Source organism: Panthera pardus, unplaced genomic scaffold, assembly GCF_024362965.1.
Source record: "Panthera pardus isolate Hobbes unplaced genomic scaffold, ASM2436296v1 HiC_scaffold_6, whole genome shotgun sequence".
Lineage (NCBI taxonomy): Eukaryota > Metazoa > Chordata > Mammalia > Carnivora > Felidae > Panthera > Panthera pardus.
The window spans coordinates 5,363,961-5,381,181 of record NW_026526991.1 but is presented as its reverse complement, the minus strand read 5'-3'; the positions used below and the strand labels follow the sequence as shown (position 1 = coordinate 5,381,181).

The window sequence follows — 17,221 nt, the reverse complement described above, 5'->3', positions numbered from 1 at the left end:
GCCACACAGGCTGTATTTGTGTCCTGGGGCTGCAGTAACTAAGGGCCACAGCCCCGGGGGTGTAAACATAGGACCTTACACTCTCCCTACTCTGTCCCCACTCTGGAGGCTGGATGCCCAGGATCAAGGTATTGTGCCTATGTCCTGATTTCCCCCTTTTTATAAGGACACTATGCACATTGGATCAGGGACCTCCCCAAAGACCCTCCCTCTAGATAAGGTCGCTCTCGGAGGTACTGGGGGCTGGGGGTTAGGTTCACAGCACAGGAATGGGGGGGGGGATGCGACTCACCCCCTCAGCTTCCCGAAGGCTGTTCCCTCTGGCTGTAGACACCCTATGTGCTAAACCCGCTCACCCTCCAGCATGAGCTCAAAAGCCACCTCTAAGGGGAGCCCTCCCGGCCCCCGGGCAGGGCTGGCCCCCACCACATGCCTTAAGGTCCCTCCTCCCCGGGGCAGGCCCGGAGGGTCTCATCTGCCCCCGCCTGTTCTGCAGAAAGGCATGCCTTTTCGCTGGCCACAGGCCAGGCTCCACCCCCAATGCCCACCCCAGCGACGCCTTCTGAAGGAACAAAGAAGCCAGTGAGCGAGTGAATGAAGGCAGCTGGAGTAACACAGGTCTCAAGGCTCTACTCCCGCAAATGTCTTTATCCCCGTGTCCTAGGGTGGCTTTGAGGGCCCCTGAATACGTCCCTGCACTTCTGTCGTGGGTCCCAGGCATCGTCTGGAGGGAAACCTCCCCACGAGTCTTTTAGGAAGGCCTTCCTTGTGCCCATTTTACAGACGAGGAAACTGAGGCTGAGGGTGATGGTGATGCAAGCAGGGCAAGGCAGGGTACAGCCCGGTGGCCGGGGGCACAGGCTCGGTGTGGCTCCCAGCTCCCCAAGTCCAAGGCGCCGGGCCCCAGGCCAGAGCGTTCAAACTCTCGTCTCCCTCCTTGATGTTCCTCATCTGCGAAATGGGTCCCAACAGCGCCCTGCGGTGAGGACGGAGGCACGAAAAGCATGCAGCGCTGCGGGTGTGCTCCCAGCTGAGGAGGAAGACAGGACACTGGGGCCCCGGGCCTCCCTGCAGCTGGGCTCTCTGCTCAACCTCCGCCTGCGTGACTTCGCTTAATCGTCAAAGCCATCAGAGATCATCAGGCTGCCGTTCCCAGCCTCACTGATAAGGGCCCTGAGGCTCCAGTCGGCAGACTCTGACCTCATCCTCCAAGCCCCCGCCGCACCCTCCACACTGCCCACAACGAACCGGGACAAACCCCCGTGATGTCACCGAGGCTTCTGCAGCACCTTCTGTGGTTAACACGACACCCCGGCTGACGCTATCAGAGCAACGAACACCCCTCTGCACCTCCGTTAATCGGGTGAGTCCAAGGGGGGCTGCACAGGGAGATAACACGTGACCAAGACAGGCTGCGATGCAGCTCAATGACGGTCAAATGCACCGGCCCCTGTGCCCGGGCCTGGCCTCTATCAGACCTGCCAGGTGGACACCTGGGAGCCGCCGGCTTATTCTGCCTCCGGGGCCAGGAGCTCATCCCCCCTGCAGCCAGCCCCCTCCCACCCCCGTCGGCAGGGCCTCGACCTCCCCTCTGGGTTCAGAGTGAGACACCAGCAAGACGGGGCCAGAACCAGCACGTGGGCCACTCAGAAGGTCCCTGCTGGCCAGGAACCAGGGCTGAAGCCTAGACACCCGGTTAATCCCGGGCATGGAAATCTTCCACGTACGTGGCATCCAAAGGGATAAACCTCCCGGGGATAAGCCTAACCAAGGAGGCAAAAAGCCCTGCACAGCGAGAACTGCAAAACACCTGCTAAGGCAGCTTAAAGAAAACCTAAACGAATGGATAGACATCCGCGTTCGGGGATGAAAAGGCTTAACGTTGTTACGACGATGATACTACCCCAAGCGATCTTCAACTTCTACGCAATCCCTACAAAATCCCCGTGGCGGCTTCTACAGAAACAGGAAAACCCGCCCCCAGATCCATGGGGAATCTTCAGGGACTGCAGCTCGCCAAGACAATGTCGAAAACGAAGGACAGAGTGGAAGAAATTTACCGCGACGCCGCGGTAACCAGGTCAGTGTGGGACTGGCATAGGACAGACGTACCGGCCAATGAAACGGCAGGGACGGCCCAGAAATAAACCCACACACGGATGGTCAACTGACTTTGAGCAAGGGGGCCAAGATCGTGGAATAAAGAGTGGACAGCAAGAGCGAGGGGCCATGAGCGCTGGACCAGCATCAGGGCAGGGCCATGCACCCCCAGCCCGCCCCTGGTCTCAGGGGGGCTCACATGCATAGAGGAGTGACCACCTGCCTGGGAGGCCAAAGGATAACGAATGACAGGGAACAATTGAAAGTTTGAGAAGCCAGGCCGGAGCATGCGACACCAGGCCCAACAACAATAGTCCTCAAATGCCTTGGGCCCCTTGGGGTGCCTGAGGGGCTGTCTGACTTCGGTTCAGGTCATGATCTCACGGTTCATGAGTTCAAGCCCCACGTCGGGCTCTGTGCCGACAGCTCGGAGCCTGGAGCCTGCTCTGGATCCTGTGTCTCCCTCTCTCTCTGCCCCTCCCCTGCTGTTGCGCTCGCGCGCTCTCTCTCTCTCTCTCAAAAATAAATAAAGTTTAAATTCCTTGGGCCCCATAACATCCACTGGCTCATTTCCCTCCTTACATCTCTCAGAGCAACATGCTGAAACCATCATCTTGACCCAGAGGGTCGTCAATCAGCTCAGTGTGACCAGCACGTTTCTCTAATGAAATGAAACAGAATCGGATAGAAAAGGCCAACGTGCTTCACTTACAGGAAGACAGGAGTCCGTGGCTATGAATAAATGTAGGTTTGAACTGGTGCTTCTGCGTAAAATGCCTTTCTTACCACGGGGGCAAGGTCACATTAAAGTTTCACAGACACCTGTCCCAGCTCAGACCTTCTGACCATTTGTCAGCCCCATAGGAACCTCATCAAAGTCTCCCTCCCGAAGCACACAAGGTCAGCAAAACTGCACACACAACCGATGGGGGTCCCCATTCTCTCTTCCCCAACGAGGACAGCATCAGACCCGCCTCAACGCATCGCAGTGGTGATGGGATGAGACCATCTGAGCAAGCAGCAGCCCCTCGGTGGGGGACAGCTGCCACCAAAACAGGCAGGGACCGGGAACAGGAAAATGAGGACGAAGACTCCACCAACCCACGGCCGACCGGACCGCCCATCCTCGCCCCAAGGTTAAAGAGCCCACCTTGGAAACGCAAAGACACTGACTTACGGCGGGAGAGAAACTGACAAGCTCAGGCTTCAGCTCTCAGCCCAAGCGCTGTCTTCCTAACTGCTTTGCTGACAAAGAATTCACACTCCGTGCTATTCCCCCGTGTCAAGTGCGCGATTCAGTGAGTTTGAGGATATTCACCCCTTCTGCGGCCCTCACCACAGTCGGGTCAGGAGCGTTCTCATCACCCCAGAAAGAAACCCTGTACCCGCACTGCCAGGAACTCCCCATCCTCCCAAGCCTGTCGCAAACACGAATCTCCTACTCCATCTCTGTGGATTTGCCTGTCCCGTACATTTCGCAACTACGGACTCACACAACCTGTGGCCTTTGGTCTGGCTTCTGTCGCTGAGTATCCCGTCCCCAGGTTGCGGAACGCATTGGTACTTCATGCGTTTTACTGCCGAATAGTATTCCCTTGTCTGGCTAGACCATATCGTGTTCATCCACCCATCTGCTGAAGGGCATCCGGGGCCGTTTCCGCTTCGTGGCGATTCTGAACAATCAGCAGAGCCTCCACATAAATCTCAAACAGACCTACATCTCCTTCAGTGACAACACTCACACCCTGGAAGGGATCAAGCCAGCTAAATGTGTACAAAAAGAGTACTTCCCCCCCCCCCCAAGAGATCTTCTAAGCAAGAAAATTAGGATCAGCCTACCAGCAGGGCTCTAAGAAAGAAAAACTAAATAATAATTGTAGAAACGTGTCCTTGCAAGGAGGCCCAAGCAAAAAATTAAACAAAAGCTGAGCCCAGCTGCACACGATAAGGTTGAAATTCTGCGTGCTGCTCCAACAAAATTTCAAATCATTAAAATCTCATTATACTAATAATATGTTTTCTAGTCAGACTTAACTAAAACACTCTCTTCCCCTAACAAAGTGCAGACATTCTCAGAAGCGGCAGCAGTGCGGGATGTTTGACGATGACAGCTCTCGGGGCACCGTGTCTCCCGCCCCGTCGCTGTAAACGCCTGCAGCCCGCACCTGATCAGGCGACAGGCAGAAACGACAACTGACGAGCTCCCGGCCCTTCGCCGACATTCTGTCTCCTAAGTGTTCTTAAACGGAAGCAACCATCCAAACGCGTCATGATGATCTCATTCTGTTGTATTATTTCCGCCCATTTGCCACTGCGGGTCCCCTGGTCTTCTCTTCACCCGTCTTCTCTATGTGATGGGCAAAGTCGGGTCTGGAGGCAGTGGTCACGTGACAGCTATCACCCGTGGAGGGCTCGCTACACGCCTGGCCCAGGCAGCTCCCCCCAATATCGTATTAGTAACGTTTTCAAGAGGCGCCTGGGTGGCTCGGTCAGTTAAGCGTCTGACTTTGGCTCAGGTCATGATCTCGTGGTTCGCGGGTTCGAGCCCCGCGTCGGGCTCTGTGCTGACGGCTCGGAGCCTGGAGCCCGCTTCGCGTTCTGTGTCTCCTTCTCTCTCTGCCCCTCCCCGCCCCCACCCTGTCTGACTTCGTCTCTCAAAAATAAATAAATGTAAAAAAAAAATTTTTTTTTTTAATTTAGAAACTACCCAACTAACTTCCTAGGTGACTGAACCATCCTACCCGCCCCCGCCCCCCCCACAGGGCACAAAGGAAGAATTCGTCCCTCATCCCCACCAAGCCTCGGCTGACCATTTCAGCTGTTCCGGTGGGTGTGGACCGTACCTGGTTCATTTCCTGGATGTCTAATGATGCTTTTCTAGATGCACATTGGCCATTCATATGTCTTTGGTGGAGTGTCTGTCCAGACCTTTTATCTACCCTTTTATTGCGTTTTTCTTTATTATCAGTCATAGGAGTTCTTTAAAGATCATGGACAGCAGTCCTTTATCAGCTGGGTGCTTGGGGAATTGTGTTAATTCCCAAACAGAAACAGATCTGTTTGGTCCTCCGCAAGGTCTTCCCTGGCCCAGGGCTTCTAAAACCCTAGCAACTTCCTACGTGATGACAGAGACAGTCACCCAAGGAAAGGGCTGGTTGCCAGGGGAGCCAACCAGGAGATTAGAGAGCTGGCTCCTTCAGCCTCCCTCACCCGACACGGCCCTCTGGGGCTACAGATGGGACTTCCGTCACCGATGGCCAATGATTTCATCCATCGTGCCTATGTAATGAAGCCTCCGTAGAAACCCAAGAGGACTGGGCTGGGAAAGCTCCTGGGCTGGTGAGCGCGTGCGAGTGCACGAGACTGGCACCCACCCACCCCCACGGCCCCCTGTGCATCTCCTCCGTGCGAGGAGGTCACTTCTGAGTGACCCTTGCATGCAAGCCAGCGATCTGGCGAGTAGAACGTTTCTCTGAGCTCTGCGAGCCGTGGTAGCAAATCAAGGGCACCCAAGGAGGGGTCATGGGAACCTCTGATTTGTCACCACGGGTCAGAAGCACGGGTGAGGGCCCAGACTTGTGCCCGGCATCTGGAGGGCTGGGGCAGACGTGTGGGGCTGAGCCCTGTCCTTGGAGAGAGTGTCAGAATCGGGCTGAATTACAGGACACCCGGCTGGTGTCAGAGAACTGCTTAGCAGTGCTGGGGAGAAGAACCCCCACATCAGAATTTCTGTCGGCACCACAGTGGGTGATGGGAGGGGAACCGGCACCAGAACCCTAGAGTATTTTCTCCCACTCTATGGCTTGACTGGGCCCAGTTCAAATTACATCATTAATAACCCACTTAATTCCCCAACAACCCTAGAGGTAAGTACTCTCTGCAGAAGAGGAAACCGAGGCTCAGGATGGGAAGTACCCGTCCCCAGGTCGAGGCCCCAGAGTGCCGCGGGACTCGGTTCAAACCCTGGAAGCTGGGCTCCAAGATGCGTGGCCCTAAACTGCCACATGGATTGATTGCTTCCTGCTTACTGGGCAAATACACAAAGACCACAGGGTGAGTGACAGAAGGTCACTTCTTATCATTATCTTCTGAGAGGACGCAGGAGGCCTAGGATTCAGGTCAGGGGGGAGGGAGGTGGGCGCTGGGCCAGCAACTCTGGCAGGAACATTCAGGGGGCAGAGAGGGGCCCCAACCTGCTGGAGGCACCAGTGACACGGAGGGGCAGAGGGACAGCATTTGTAAGGGGCCCCCAGCCAGGGAAGAATGGGGGGGAGCAGGGGGACGACGGGGCGGGGGCTGGCCGATTGCAGGGCAGAAAACAGAGTCAGCAAGGCTCTGGACTGTAGCCGCCGGGGGTCTGTCTCCTTTCTGTAAATGCCAGTGAGTCCGTTCGGCACAGAATGGATGTCATTTGTCTCCTCCGGAGCACCTTCCTGCCACCGTGGCTGAGTGCATCTCAAATGCCAGAGAAGAAAGCGGCTTTACTGTGAGCCAGCTGGGAAAATTATCCACATTTGAATCACTTCTCCAGGTTGCAAGGCTGGCCCACTTATAAGCCAGGCTGCTGGGGTTTTAATCTCCCCGGCTGGGGGCATGACCTCTGCAAGGGACCTCGCTTCCCCCAGCCCCCGTCCGCTCATCTGCAAACTGAGAATAAGCACATAGCACCCACTTCCCCGCTTTGTGTGAGCCACAGACGGGGTGATGCCCGGAACGTGACAAGAGCCCAACAAGGCTTAGCCGTGGCCGTGGCCGTGGCCGTGGCCGTGGCCGTGGCTGCGGGAGACCCCACTCTGGCTTTTCTTCCTGTTTAGTTCTTCTTTTAATCGTTTTCCCTCACGTCTTCCCTGATGATCTTCTATCGAGCTTGTGTGTGGATCAGGTATGGATCAGCATCAGGTATGGATGCGTTCAGGTCTTACTTTGAAAAACAGTATTCATTTTCAAAATAAGAAAAAAAAAAAAAGAGAGGGATCAAGACGCTTCAAATGAGGCTTTGGGAAGGAGCTCCCTTAAATTCCATCTGCATCCAGCGCGGCGTGCCCCTCTCCCCAGCCTGCTGCGAGGATGCTCTGTCCACAAAGAAGCACCTGCATGGTTCTGGCAGGCTCCGTGGTAGGGGGGAGGGGGGGTGGGGGGGAGAGGGGAGCAAACACTGAGAGCAGCCACGGTTCCATGGAACCGGCAGCTGCTTCCTGGACCGCTGGGTTCAAGCAAGCTCTGAGCAAGCCCCAGGAGTCAGGCAACGTCTGTTCCCTCCTTAATAACTTACTATTAGAGCAAAGCCTAGATCCTTTGGAATTACGGTTTTTCGAATGAAAGTACAAAAGTGTGTGTGTTTTTAGAACAACAGGCGTGGAGCGCCTGGGTGGCTCGGGTGGTTAAGCATCCAACTCTTGACTTCGGCTCAGGTCATGATCTCACGGTTCGTGGGTTTGAGCCCCAGCCTGCTTGGGATTCTGCCTCTGCCCCTCCCCTGCTTCTTCCCTCTCTCTCTCTCTCAAAAAAATTTTTTAAAAATTTAAAAGCTTGTTTAAATTAAAAAAAAATAGGCAGATTAAGACAGCCTTACTTGGGGCAACCCACATTCGTGACGGATTCTGGCTAACGAGCAAAGGCTCGAAGACCCCCAACCAAGAGCGGTCCTTTCAAAATGCCTAAGCCCGAGCCCGTTTACTTTCGACTACGAACACGAAAGCATAAAACCACGTAGAGTTTGCCTACTGTTCAGTTCTCTCAGCTGGCAAGGAAGCCCCATCGGAGACCCAGGCGGACGACGCGCACCTGAGCTGACCGCCCTTCCCAGGGTCCCAGCTGACCTCCCTTCACCAGCTGCTCAGTAAAGCGAGCAAGTTGCCACTTCTCCGCAGTCATACCCTTCAAGGGCGCGTGCGCTGCGCTTCCTGGTCATGGCGGGCCAGGAGACAAGGTCGAGTACCAGCACCCCTCAAACCCGTATTTTTTAAAGGATTCACGTGCCTTTGTTACCAAGAGCCAACGAGCTGCTCCAGAACCCTCCTTAACCCAGGAGCAAGCAGTCGTTAGAAAAGCAGCGGTGTCTGCTCTCAAGAGGCAGCCGTCACGCCGCCCCTGCCCGGCCCCTAAGGGGCTCTGGTGTCCGTGTCAGTGCCCTCACTTGCCAACATCGTCCTCAAGGACCACGGCCTGGGCAGGGCCCCAGGCGCTCATAAGACTTCACCTCCGCCCGCCTGTTATCCTCAGACGCATGGCCCAAGGGCCAGTGCCACCGGGCTCCGCGTGGCCCCGTCAGGACAGAGGCTCAGGGGTGAAGCAGCAGACGCACGCGGCAAGGGTGCAAAGCCCAGACCTGGCTCCTCCACCGCCCTCGGCCTCCCCCTGGAACACACTGCGCTCCTGAGGAACAGCCGACACAAGCCAGCCGGGAACCGCGGAGCGCTATCTCCCCTGCACTCCCCCCTCCGGAGCTTGAACCCAGAGTCTCGAGGGGGTTCCCACAGCCCCACAGTCCGAGTCGGGAGAAAAGTAAAGGACCCCCCCACCGGCTTGGCGGAGCCGATCCCGCGCCTCCCAGACCTGCTCACTCCGTTCTCAGCGACAACCAGAAAGCGGGGTCGCTAGGACGCGAGAGCCGCCAAAAATTCTGGACTTGAGCGCATTCCATACGATGCTCTCTTCACCCCAACAGCAATTAGTACAGACAAGCAGATTAACGCCACCAAGCCAACACATTTACAGCGCACTCCTAAGCCTCCTAATCTGTTGTTTCAGCCCCCGCGTAACATAATAAACAGCAAACAGACTCGCTAGCAAGTAAAGCGGTTTTGCATCTGAAACCTACATAAAGCGAGAGCTGATGTCAGAGAGGAAACCTGCTTCCTTAGGGTACATCTTTTATGTGACGGAACCGGCTGTTTGGAAACCAAGAGACGGCTGGGTAAAGGTACCTACCTGGCCTTTGCCAACCACAGCGGGGGTGGGGGGGCGGGGATCGATCACACAGAGCACTTAAAAACCACTCCCAGCAAGCACGTACCCACTCACGTCTTATAAACATCCCTTCATTATTCTGACGACCGGACAGGGAGCACGATGATAAAGCAAGTTCAGGGTGTGCGATAAATATTAATTCCGGGGAGTTAAGACAGGCATTCAGAGCAGAGCTCCTCTGATGAGTGTGGGGTTGCCAAGGCGACTGATGCTTCTGGGGCCCGGCAGGTGGGACCAGGATGCTAAGAGAACCACCCAGAGTTAGCTGTTCCTAAAGAGGCCGTCTCTGCACAGAAAGGTAAGGAGCGGGGCGCCTGGGTGGCTCAGTCGGTTGGGCAGCCGACTTCGGCTCAGGTCATGATCTTGTGGTCCGTGAGTTCGAGCCCCGCGTCCGGCCCTGTGCTGACAGCTCAGAGCCTGGAGCCTGCTTCCGATTCTGTGCCTCTCTCTCTCTCTGCCCCTCCCCTGCTCACGCTCTGTCTCTCTCTCTGTCTCAAAAATAAATAAAAACATTAAAAAAAAAAAAAAGAAGAAAGGTAAGGAGCATCAAAGTCACCGCTCTGGGCTCCCAGGCAGTTTCCCTTTCTCACCGGAGCAAGGATTTCCAAGAGATGTTAGTGGGCCACCAAGAAAAAGAGCCCAGTTTGGTACAAGTTGACATGCCTACGTGTGTGTCTCTTGTAAAAACCACCCCTCCCCCGGCCCGCTCCCCACCCCCATGACCTGGGGAAACAAACGAGGAGAAATGCTGGGCTTGAAGATCGCCATCAGGATAATAATCAAAGGAAACTACAAAGCCACACCAAAAGCTCCCTGAAAGCCACTTCCTCTGGGCCAGAGAGAGGAAAAACAGCACAGCGGTTTCCAGTGATTTCTACCCCACCTCCCCAAGGAATCTGTCGCAATCCAGGAGCTGAACAGAGTCACAGATGAACAGACAGTTCATTTCCTGTCCGACCGGAGCTGCCCCTCCGCACTGCCCATGAACAGAAGTGGCTCAAAGAAGAGGCATTTGCGTTTGGAGGAAAGGGTGCGGGGTTCTTCAGAGAACCTCGTGGGCCCGACACTGGCTCCTCCTACCGTAGACTATTCTAGAACCCGCCGTGTGCCTGGCCCCGGTCCTCACCTACTTACGTGCCTCCATGGTCTCATTGCCTTCTCACAGGTTAGGAGTCCCACTGACCTAAAACATGATCTGCAGTTCGTGTTCAAAGGGTCCTGCAGATCGGCAAAGTGATCACGCGCGTGCCTGGAAACGCAAGGAATTCTAAGAGTCCTATCTCCCGGGCCAAAGACACGAAGCTCATTACAAATTCTTTCCCTCCATGTTGACACCATTCCGTTTTTATTTTTAAAGGTAAATCAGGGATGCCCAGTGGCTCAGCCAGTTAAGCATCTGACTCCTGATTTCAGCTCAGGTCACGATCTCGCGGTCCGTGAGTTCGAGCCCCGCGTCGGGCTCTGGGCTGACGGCTCGGAGCCTGGAGCCTGCTTCCGATTCTGTGTCTCCCTCTCTCTCTGCCCCTCCCCCGTTCATGCTCTGTCTCTCTGTGTCTCAAAAATAAATAAACGTTAAAAAAAAAATTTTTTTTAATAATAAAAAAAATAAAAGATAAAAATAAAAACATAAAAGTCAATCAATGGGCTGTTAAGCTCTGCTATAAAACAGCATGTAGAAATCACTTCAAAGTTTGCAAAATGCCTTGAATGGGCTGCAAACTACCACTCCAGTGGCGACCCGGGTGTGTCAGCCCTGCACGCACTGGGAGCTGGGGACGAGGCGGAGAACGCGGCCTCATCTGATGTTTTCACGCAAAACGTCTTCATTCTTACAGCGGCCTCTGGGCCACGACTTCGCAGCTGCTCTGTCCTCACTGTCTGGGAATCCAGATTCTTCCCCACCCACCGCACCGCCTGGGGGAAGTCCACCTGTGCCTGTGCGCACGGTGGCCGTTCCCACCCCTGGCACCCACTAGACCTTCTAAAGTAACGCGGATCGCGGCCGACCGCGACCCACATGCCACACCACAGCCCAGCCACCGTGAACTGCCTACATTTCCCCAAAAGCCGGGGACGAGCCGGGGTCTCCTTCAGGGCCCCTGGCGGGAAGCCCCGCACACCCACCCCCTCCTGGCTAATTCCCAGCCTTCTTTTGCATGCCATCAGGGGAACCATTTCCTCCAGCTGGAACGGGTTGTGTGTCCCCCAAAGGTCTCGATTGCCATCTCCCGAGGACAGGCCTGTGGCCATCACTGCCCCATCACCAGCTCCCAGCCTGCCAGGTAAGCGCCCTCAAGACTCCTCCACCTGTGCCCTTAGGCCCTAGAAGTCAGGGCCACCTCCTCCCTCTGCTGTCCTGGAAGGGGAGGACGTCCCCCTCCCCCTTCGGGGGGGGGAGGGGGTCTGGCTGCACATCCTCTGAACCTTCAGGAAAGTTTGAAAGTTCGTTTCTTCTGGGCAGGAGCGCTCTCCCATCTTGCACACTCTGGGAACCTGCCCCCCAACGGGACCCCGCTCACCAGGACCCTGCGACTGGTGCCTGGGCCCAAGTAGGCCAGGCGGATTCTCCCCCTCAGGAAACTGAGCAGGGAGCCCCAGATACTGAGCCCCAGGCCAGGCAGGTTCACGGCGGGGCTGCAGGGGCTTCTCGACTCCAGGGGCTGAGCCCGGAGTTGCTTCCCCACCAGCTGGGACTACTCAGCCCTCTCTTGGACTTCTCGAGACACCTCCAGAAACAAACATCCGGGTCGTCCACGTTGGCACTCTGACCGGACATCTGGGGCCAATAATTCACTGCTATGTGCTGTTACAGCACAAGCTGTCTGTCCTGTGGGTTGTAGGATGTGCACAGCATTCCTGGCCCGCATCCCCTGGATGCCAGTAGCACCCCCAGCCCCAGTCGCGACCACCCAACATGTCCCCAGACAATGCCAGCGTCCCCTGGGGGCAGAGGCACCCCCAGAACCACTAAACCCATGGTGAAGTGGCTACTGGGCGAGGTTGTGTTTTCTCAGCTATAGAACGAGGGGGAAATTCCTGCCCCGCGTAGAACTTGCAGTGAGTTAAAAATTCCTACCTCGCAGGGCTAAATTACATAGCATCTTTATCCCGGTGTTCTTATTATAGAGCAATGTGTGAGCGGGTTGTGCTGGGGTCTACGCAGAATCAACACGGCTGATCGCTCCGTAAAAGACAGGGCTTAAGATGGGTGGTGTAGAGGGGCGCCTGGGTGGCTCAGTTGGTTAAGCATCCAACTTCAGCTCAGGTCATGATCTCAAGGTTCGTGGGTTCGAACCAGGTGCCGACAGCTCAGAGCCTGGAGCCTGCCTCGGATGCTGTGTCTCCCTCTGTCTCTGGCCCTCCCCAGCTCATGCTCTGTCTCTCTCTGTCTCAAAAATAAACATTAAAAAAAAAAAAAATGTAAGATGGGTGGTGTAGAGATTTTCTCCTGGAAGTTACTTAAGAAGCTTAATACTTTCAACCTTCAGTTCAAGGTCACAGCCACCTCATGGTCCCTTTAGATTTAGATCCTGCGGGAGGTCTCCATCAGTATCTTGCTCATTGATCGATGTTTCTGCATCAAATGCCAGCAGGAAGAGAAGCAGAAGACGAGCCCCAGACTAGGAGAAAATATCTACAAAAGGCTCCCGTGCATCTGAAACACACAAGGAGCTCTTAGCATCCGAGAGTAAGAACTCAAACAACTCGATTAAAAAAGAGCCCAAGATCTGAACAGACACCTCACCAACCGGCACGTTCCGCATAGAAGTCATCAGGGAACGTGAACCTGGCTGCCCTAAGGAAGTACATTTACATGGGGCACCTGGGTGGCTCAGTCGGTTAAGCGGCCGACTTCGGCTCAGGTCATGATCTCACGGTCGGTGGGTTCAAGCCCCGCGTCGGGCTCTGTGCTGATAGCTCAGAGCCTGGAGCCTGTTTCAGATTCTGTGTCTCCTTCTCTCTCTGTTCCTCCCCTGCCCATGCTCTGTCTCTCAAAATTAAATTAAAATGTTAAAAAAAAAAAAAAAAAAAAGAAAGAAAGTACATTTACAAAAAAAAAAAAAAAAGACAGTAAGAACTTCCTAAATGCTTTCTTTCCTCTGAAAGGAGGGACAGGTGTCTGGGCCTTCCATTCGGCCCCTTTCCATCCAGGGCCATCCTGGCCCCAGAGCTGGCTGCTCGCCTCTAAAGACTTAACAAGGCAGCTGCGGTCCCTGGAATGTCCCCTGGCCCCACCTCGTGGCCCACTGGACCTCCAGGGTCTTTCATCCGTGGTCACCAGGGGGACCTGGCGTGGGCAGTCTTTCCCCTGCACCTGCTCTGTCCAGCTCCAGTGAAACCAAAGCAGCTTCTAATAAGTTGCTCCCGAAAGTCTCCGGGCCTTCTACGGGGAGCTCTGGGGTTTTTCAAGGGTTCCTTCCCACACTTTCCGATGTCCACAGTCACAGTTCTGTTTTCTAAACCGGGCCACCACGTGACACGATGTGGTTCCCTCCCGGAGAACATCAGCCTTAATCACGCCGTGAATTCATCCATGGGCACTTCCTGCACCGGCTCCTCCGAACCCCAGAACAACGCGTTTCCTAAAATGATCTCGTCCTGCAGAAGACAGGACGTTCACCCCAACGTGTCTCTCTGTGCCTTGTCACAACCACAACCTCTGCCAATCTGGGGGGGAGTGGGCAGTGCCTGCAGGCTCCCCACATCTCTAACCTCCAGAATCTTCACCCCCGCCCCAACAGGGGATGCGTCACCACCCACGCTCCTGAAATCACCGCCAACTTTGTAACAAAAAGGAAAATGAAACCCACCATACACCTGTCAGTGCCTGACAATCTCTAAGCACCCACCCTCTTCCTGATGGTGCCAGGGTAGGCAAATGAGTGCCATCCCGCAGGGGCCCGAAGTCCGGGCCAGGTCCCGCCCCAGCTCAAGAGCTGCATGAACGGCACAGAGATCGGGAGGGCACACGGCCAAGCAACTGGCCTCCTAGAGTCCTGGCAACCCTCAATTACTCAGGACCTCGTTTTCCAGTCTCTGCATCCGTGTGGTCCAGAAGACCAGTCGGAAGCCAATAAGCCCTTCTAGGCCCAGCCTCGCCCCAGTGCCTACGTCTGAGCTCAATTCGGGTTTTGGGCCTTTGGTTTGTTTGGGGAACCCCCCCCCAGTATGCCAGGCACCCCACCTTTGAGAACCGAGGCAGAGCTCCCTGCCTAACATACACAAAAGCAACCACAGCAAACCACAAGCATCCCTGCCCACCCTCTTCATCACAGGATGCCTCTGACCGCTGGGATTCTTGGGGCATTCACATCAGACCAGATTGGCCCTCAATTTACTAGACGCACGCTGGTTCCGAGAAAGCAAAGACATAGCAAAGACGAGAAGCATTTCACTTTGGAACTGGGGACCAGTCCATCACTCCAGGCCTGTGTTCTTCCTATTCCGGGAGCGTAGATGTCACCCCTAAAAAGCTGCAGCAGGCCAGAACACTCCACTTACTTGCTATTCTGTGGGAGCTGTCTTTCCCTGGTTCCTTCTGATCTCAACCCAAACATGACCTGTTCTGAGCCCTTCTCTATCGGCCTGCACTTTCCACGTCTCCTTCAGATCACACGCTATTCTAGTGCTACTAGTCTGTTTCCTTATCACAACGGACTCCCTGTTCCACGAAAGCAAGAACCTTGGCCGGGGACGCCTGGGTGGCTCGATCTGTTAAGCGTCCAACTCTTGATATTGGCTCAGGTCATGATGTCACAGTTTGTGAGTTCGAGCCCCGCGTCGGGCTCTGTGCTGACAGTGCGGAGCCTGCTTGGGATTCTCTCTCTCTCTCTCTCTCTCTCTCTCTCTCTCTCTGCCCCTCTCCTGCTCACTCTCTCTCAAAAAATAAATATATAAGCTTAACAAAATTAAAAAAAAAAAAAAAAAAAGAACCTTGGCTGTCTCTTCTGAGGCTGAACAAATTGGGAGAGGAAATGTCACTTACGTCTGTGAAATGACTTTTGTTGAGGGCAACGTGACTGTGGGTGCGGACACACATCACCAAGGCAGACTGAATGACACAGAGGGGTGACTCTTGTGTATATCATCTCACTTGGGACGTATGACTTGTAAGCCTCGAGAGAGGAGTGGCCAATTTGTTCAGGAATATGGGGAAGCCACTAAAAGGTGACAAAGTCCTCCCCCGACGGGAACTGAATAATCTAATTCGGTAAAAGCTTCCCTGATGGGAGATGCCAGGGTGCACCCCCCACCTCCACCAAAATCCCTGAAGGGAACGCATCCCCAAGAGGGAAAAGTGTCACGCAGGCATCCCTGGGAATACACACGTCCCAGGGGGAAATTAAGGGAGTTAGTGTCCCCGTGGGTACGCATCCTTGGGGTACATGTGTCCCAGGGGGTACAATCAACCTGAAAAAACAAAAGACTTTTTAGGGGCTAAGTCAGCCCCAGGTGGCTTCAGGAGATCAGTCGACACACCCCTAACTCTCAGGTCCTTTTTTCTCCAGGACCTGCCTGAGGCCAGGTCCCCCACCTGCCTTATCACAGCTGCCTCTTCCCTTCCCTGTAAGCGCGGCTCACCGAGGCCCATCCGGAATCTGTCCCAGAGGAGGAATCTCCTCGCCAGACAAAGGGAAAATTCAGGAATGCAAGTCCTCGGAGAGGCCCTGGGAACAGCAGTGCATTTGAAGCACACACAGGCGGGCAGAAGTGAAGTCCCCGGCAACTCTTTGCAAAAACTTTTAAAATGTAAGGGAAGGCAGGTGGTTTTTTTAGGATTATTTGCCGAAGCACACAGAAGGGGGGAGGGGAGCTCCGGCGCCCTAGGTCGCAGCCCCCGCCCCCACCCCCGGCCCGGGGCCTCTGCACACTCTGGCCCCCTTCCTTCCTCCCCGCTCCAGGGCGGGGGCGGCGTCCCCCGCAGGGGCTCCCGCACCGAACCCCCGCCGGGCCCCCCCCCCCCTCCACCGACCCCGGGCCCGGGCCGAGCCAGCAAATGCCCGGCGAAGGGAGGGTGACCGCGCACGGCTACGTGCGGTCGGCCCGCAGGCGGTCCGGGTGGAGGGCGACTCGAGCCGGCGTGCGCGCCGCAGGGCTACGCGCCTCCCGCCCCACGTCCGCCTTCCGCTCGAGCGCCCATCCGCGACCCGCCGCGGGAGGGGGCGGCCCGGCTCGCCCAAGTGCCCCCGGCTGGCGTTTAAAGGGCCCGGGAGGAAGGAGGAACGAGGGTCAAGGCCTCTCCCGAAGGTCACGGCGGCGCGCCGCGCGGGCCGGCGGGGTCAGGCGACCGGAGCGCGCGGGCCGGGGAGCCACCCCCTGAGGGGGACGCGTGGACCCCGGCAGAGCCCGGAGACGCGTGCGCGGGGCCCGGCGGGGCGGGGACGCGGGGACCCGGCGGTGGGGGGAGGGGAGGGGAGGGGGGAGCCACCCGGGCGGGGCGCGCGGGGACGCCTGCGCGGCCGGCGCACTCACCCTCCCTGGCCTTTTTCTTCCTCGCCAGCGTGCCGCCGAGCTTGCCCAGGAACGACTCGTCCTTCTTCATCCTGGGGGGCCGCAGGGGGGGCGAGCGCAGCGGCGCGGAGGACATGGGCCGCGCGGGGGCCGCCGGCGGGCGCAGCGCGAGTGGGAACCGCCCGGGTCGCCGCCGCCGCCGCCGCCGCCCGCTCGCCCGGGGAGGGGCCGGAGGGCGCGGCCCCCGCCGCCCGCCCCCGCCCCCCTCGGTCCCCGCCCCCCTCCCCCCGCCCCCGCCCCCGGGTCGGACGCGCTGCCGCAGAGGCCACAGCCGTCCCCGCTGTGCGGTCGCCGCCTTGAGCCCTCGGCCGATCCCGCGCCGCGCGCCCGTACTCCCCCCCTCCGAGAAGTGAAGGGGCTCGGCTCCCGAGGGCCGCGCGGGCCGCACCCCCGGGGCTCGCGGCGACCTTGTGTCCTACACGCTGGAGCCCCGCGCCCGAGGGCTCTGGTGCCGGCGCCCAGGCTCCGGTGGGGAGCGCGGCCGACGTGCGGCAAAGAACCGCGTTTCACTCGTTGAACTTCTGCCCAGAACCAGGCCCGGGGCTGGGGGAACCCCCTGTGAACTGTCCCCACTCCTAAGCCGCGCTGGCCGATAGGCGCCCTCTGAACCCCTCCCCCGGTCCTAGGGGAGCTCGGGATG

General features: G+C 56.9%; 1 protein-coding gene across 3 annotated transcripts in view; it reads right to left on the bottom strand.

Moving 5' to 3' along the window:
- PARVB (parvin beta) overlaps positions 1–16,750 on the bottom strand; it is a 103,204-nt gene extending 86,454 nt beyond the window's left edge. The window contains exon 1 of one of the 3 annotated variants that reach the window (XM_053895657.1): positions 16,543–16,750. In XM_053895657.1, the coding sequence (XP_053751632.1) occupies positions 16,543–16,657 (115 nt within the window). In that variant the 5' untranslated portion in view covers positions 16,658–16,750. The remainder of the gene's footprint in view (positions 1–16,542) is intronic. The other 2 variants (XM_053895658.1, XM_053895655.1) reach the window with 2 other exon arrangements.
- Positions 16,751–17,221: the final 471 nt, after the last annotated feature.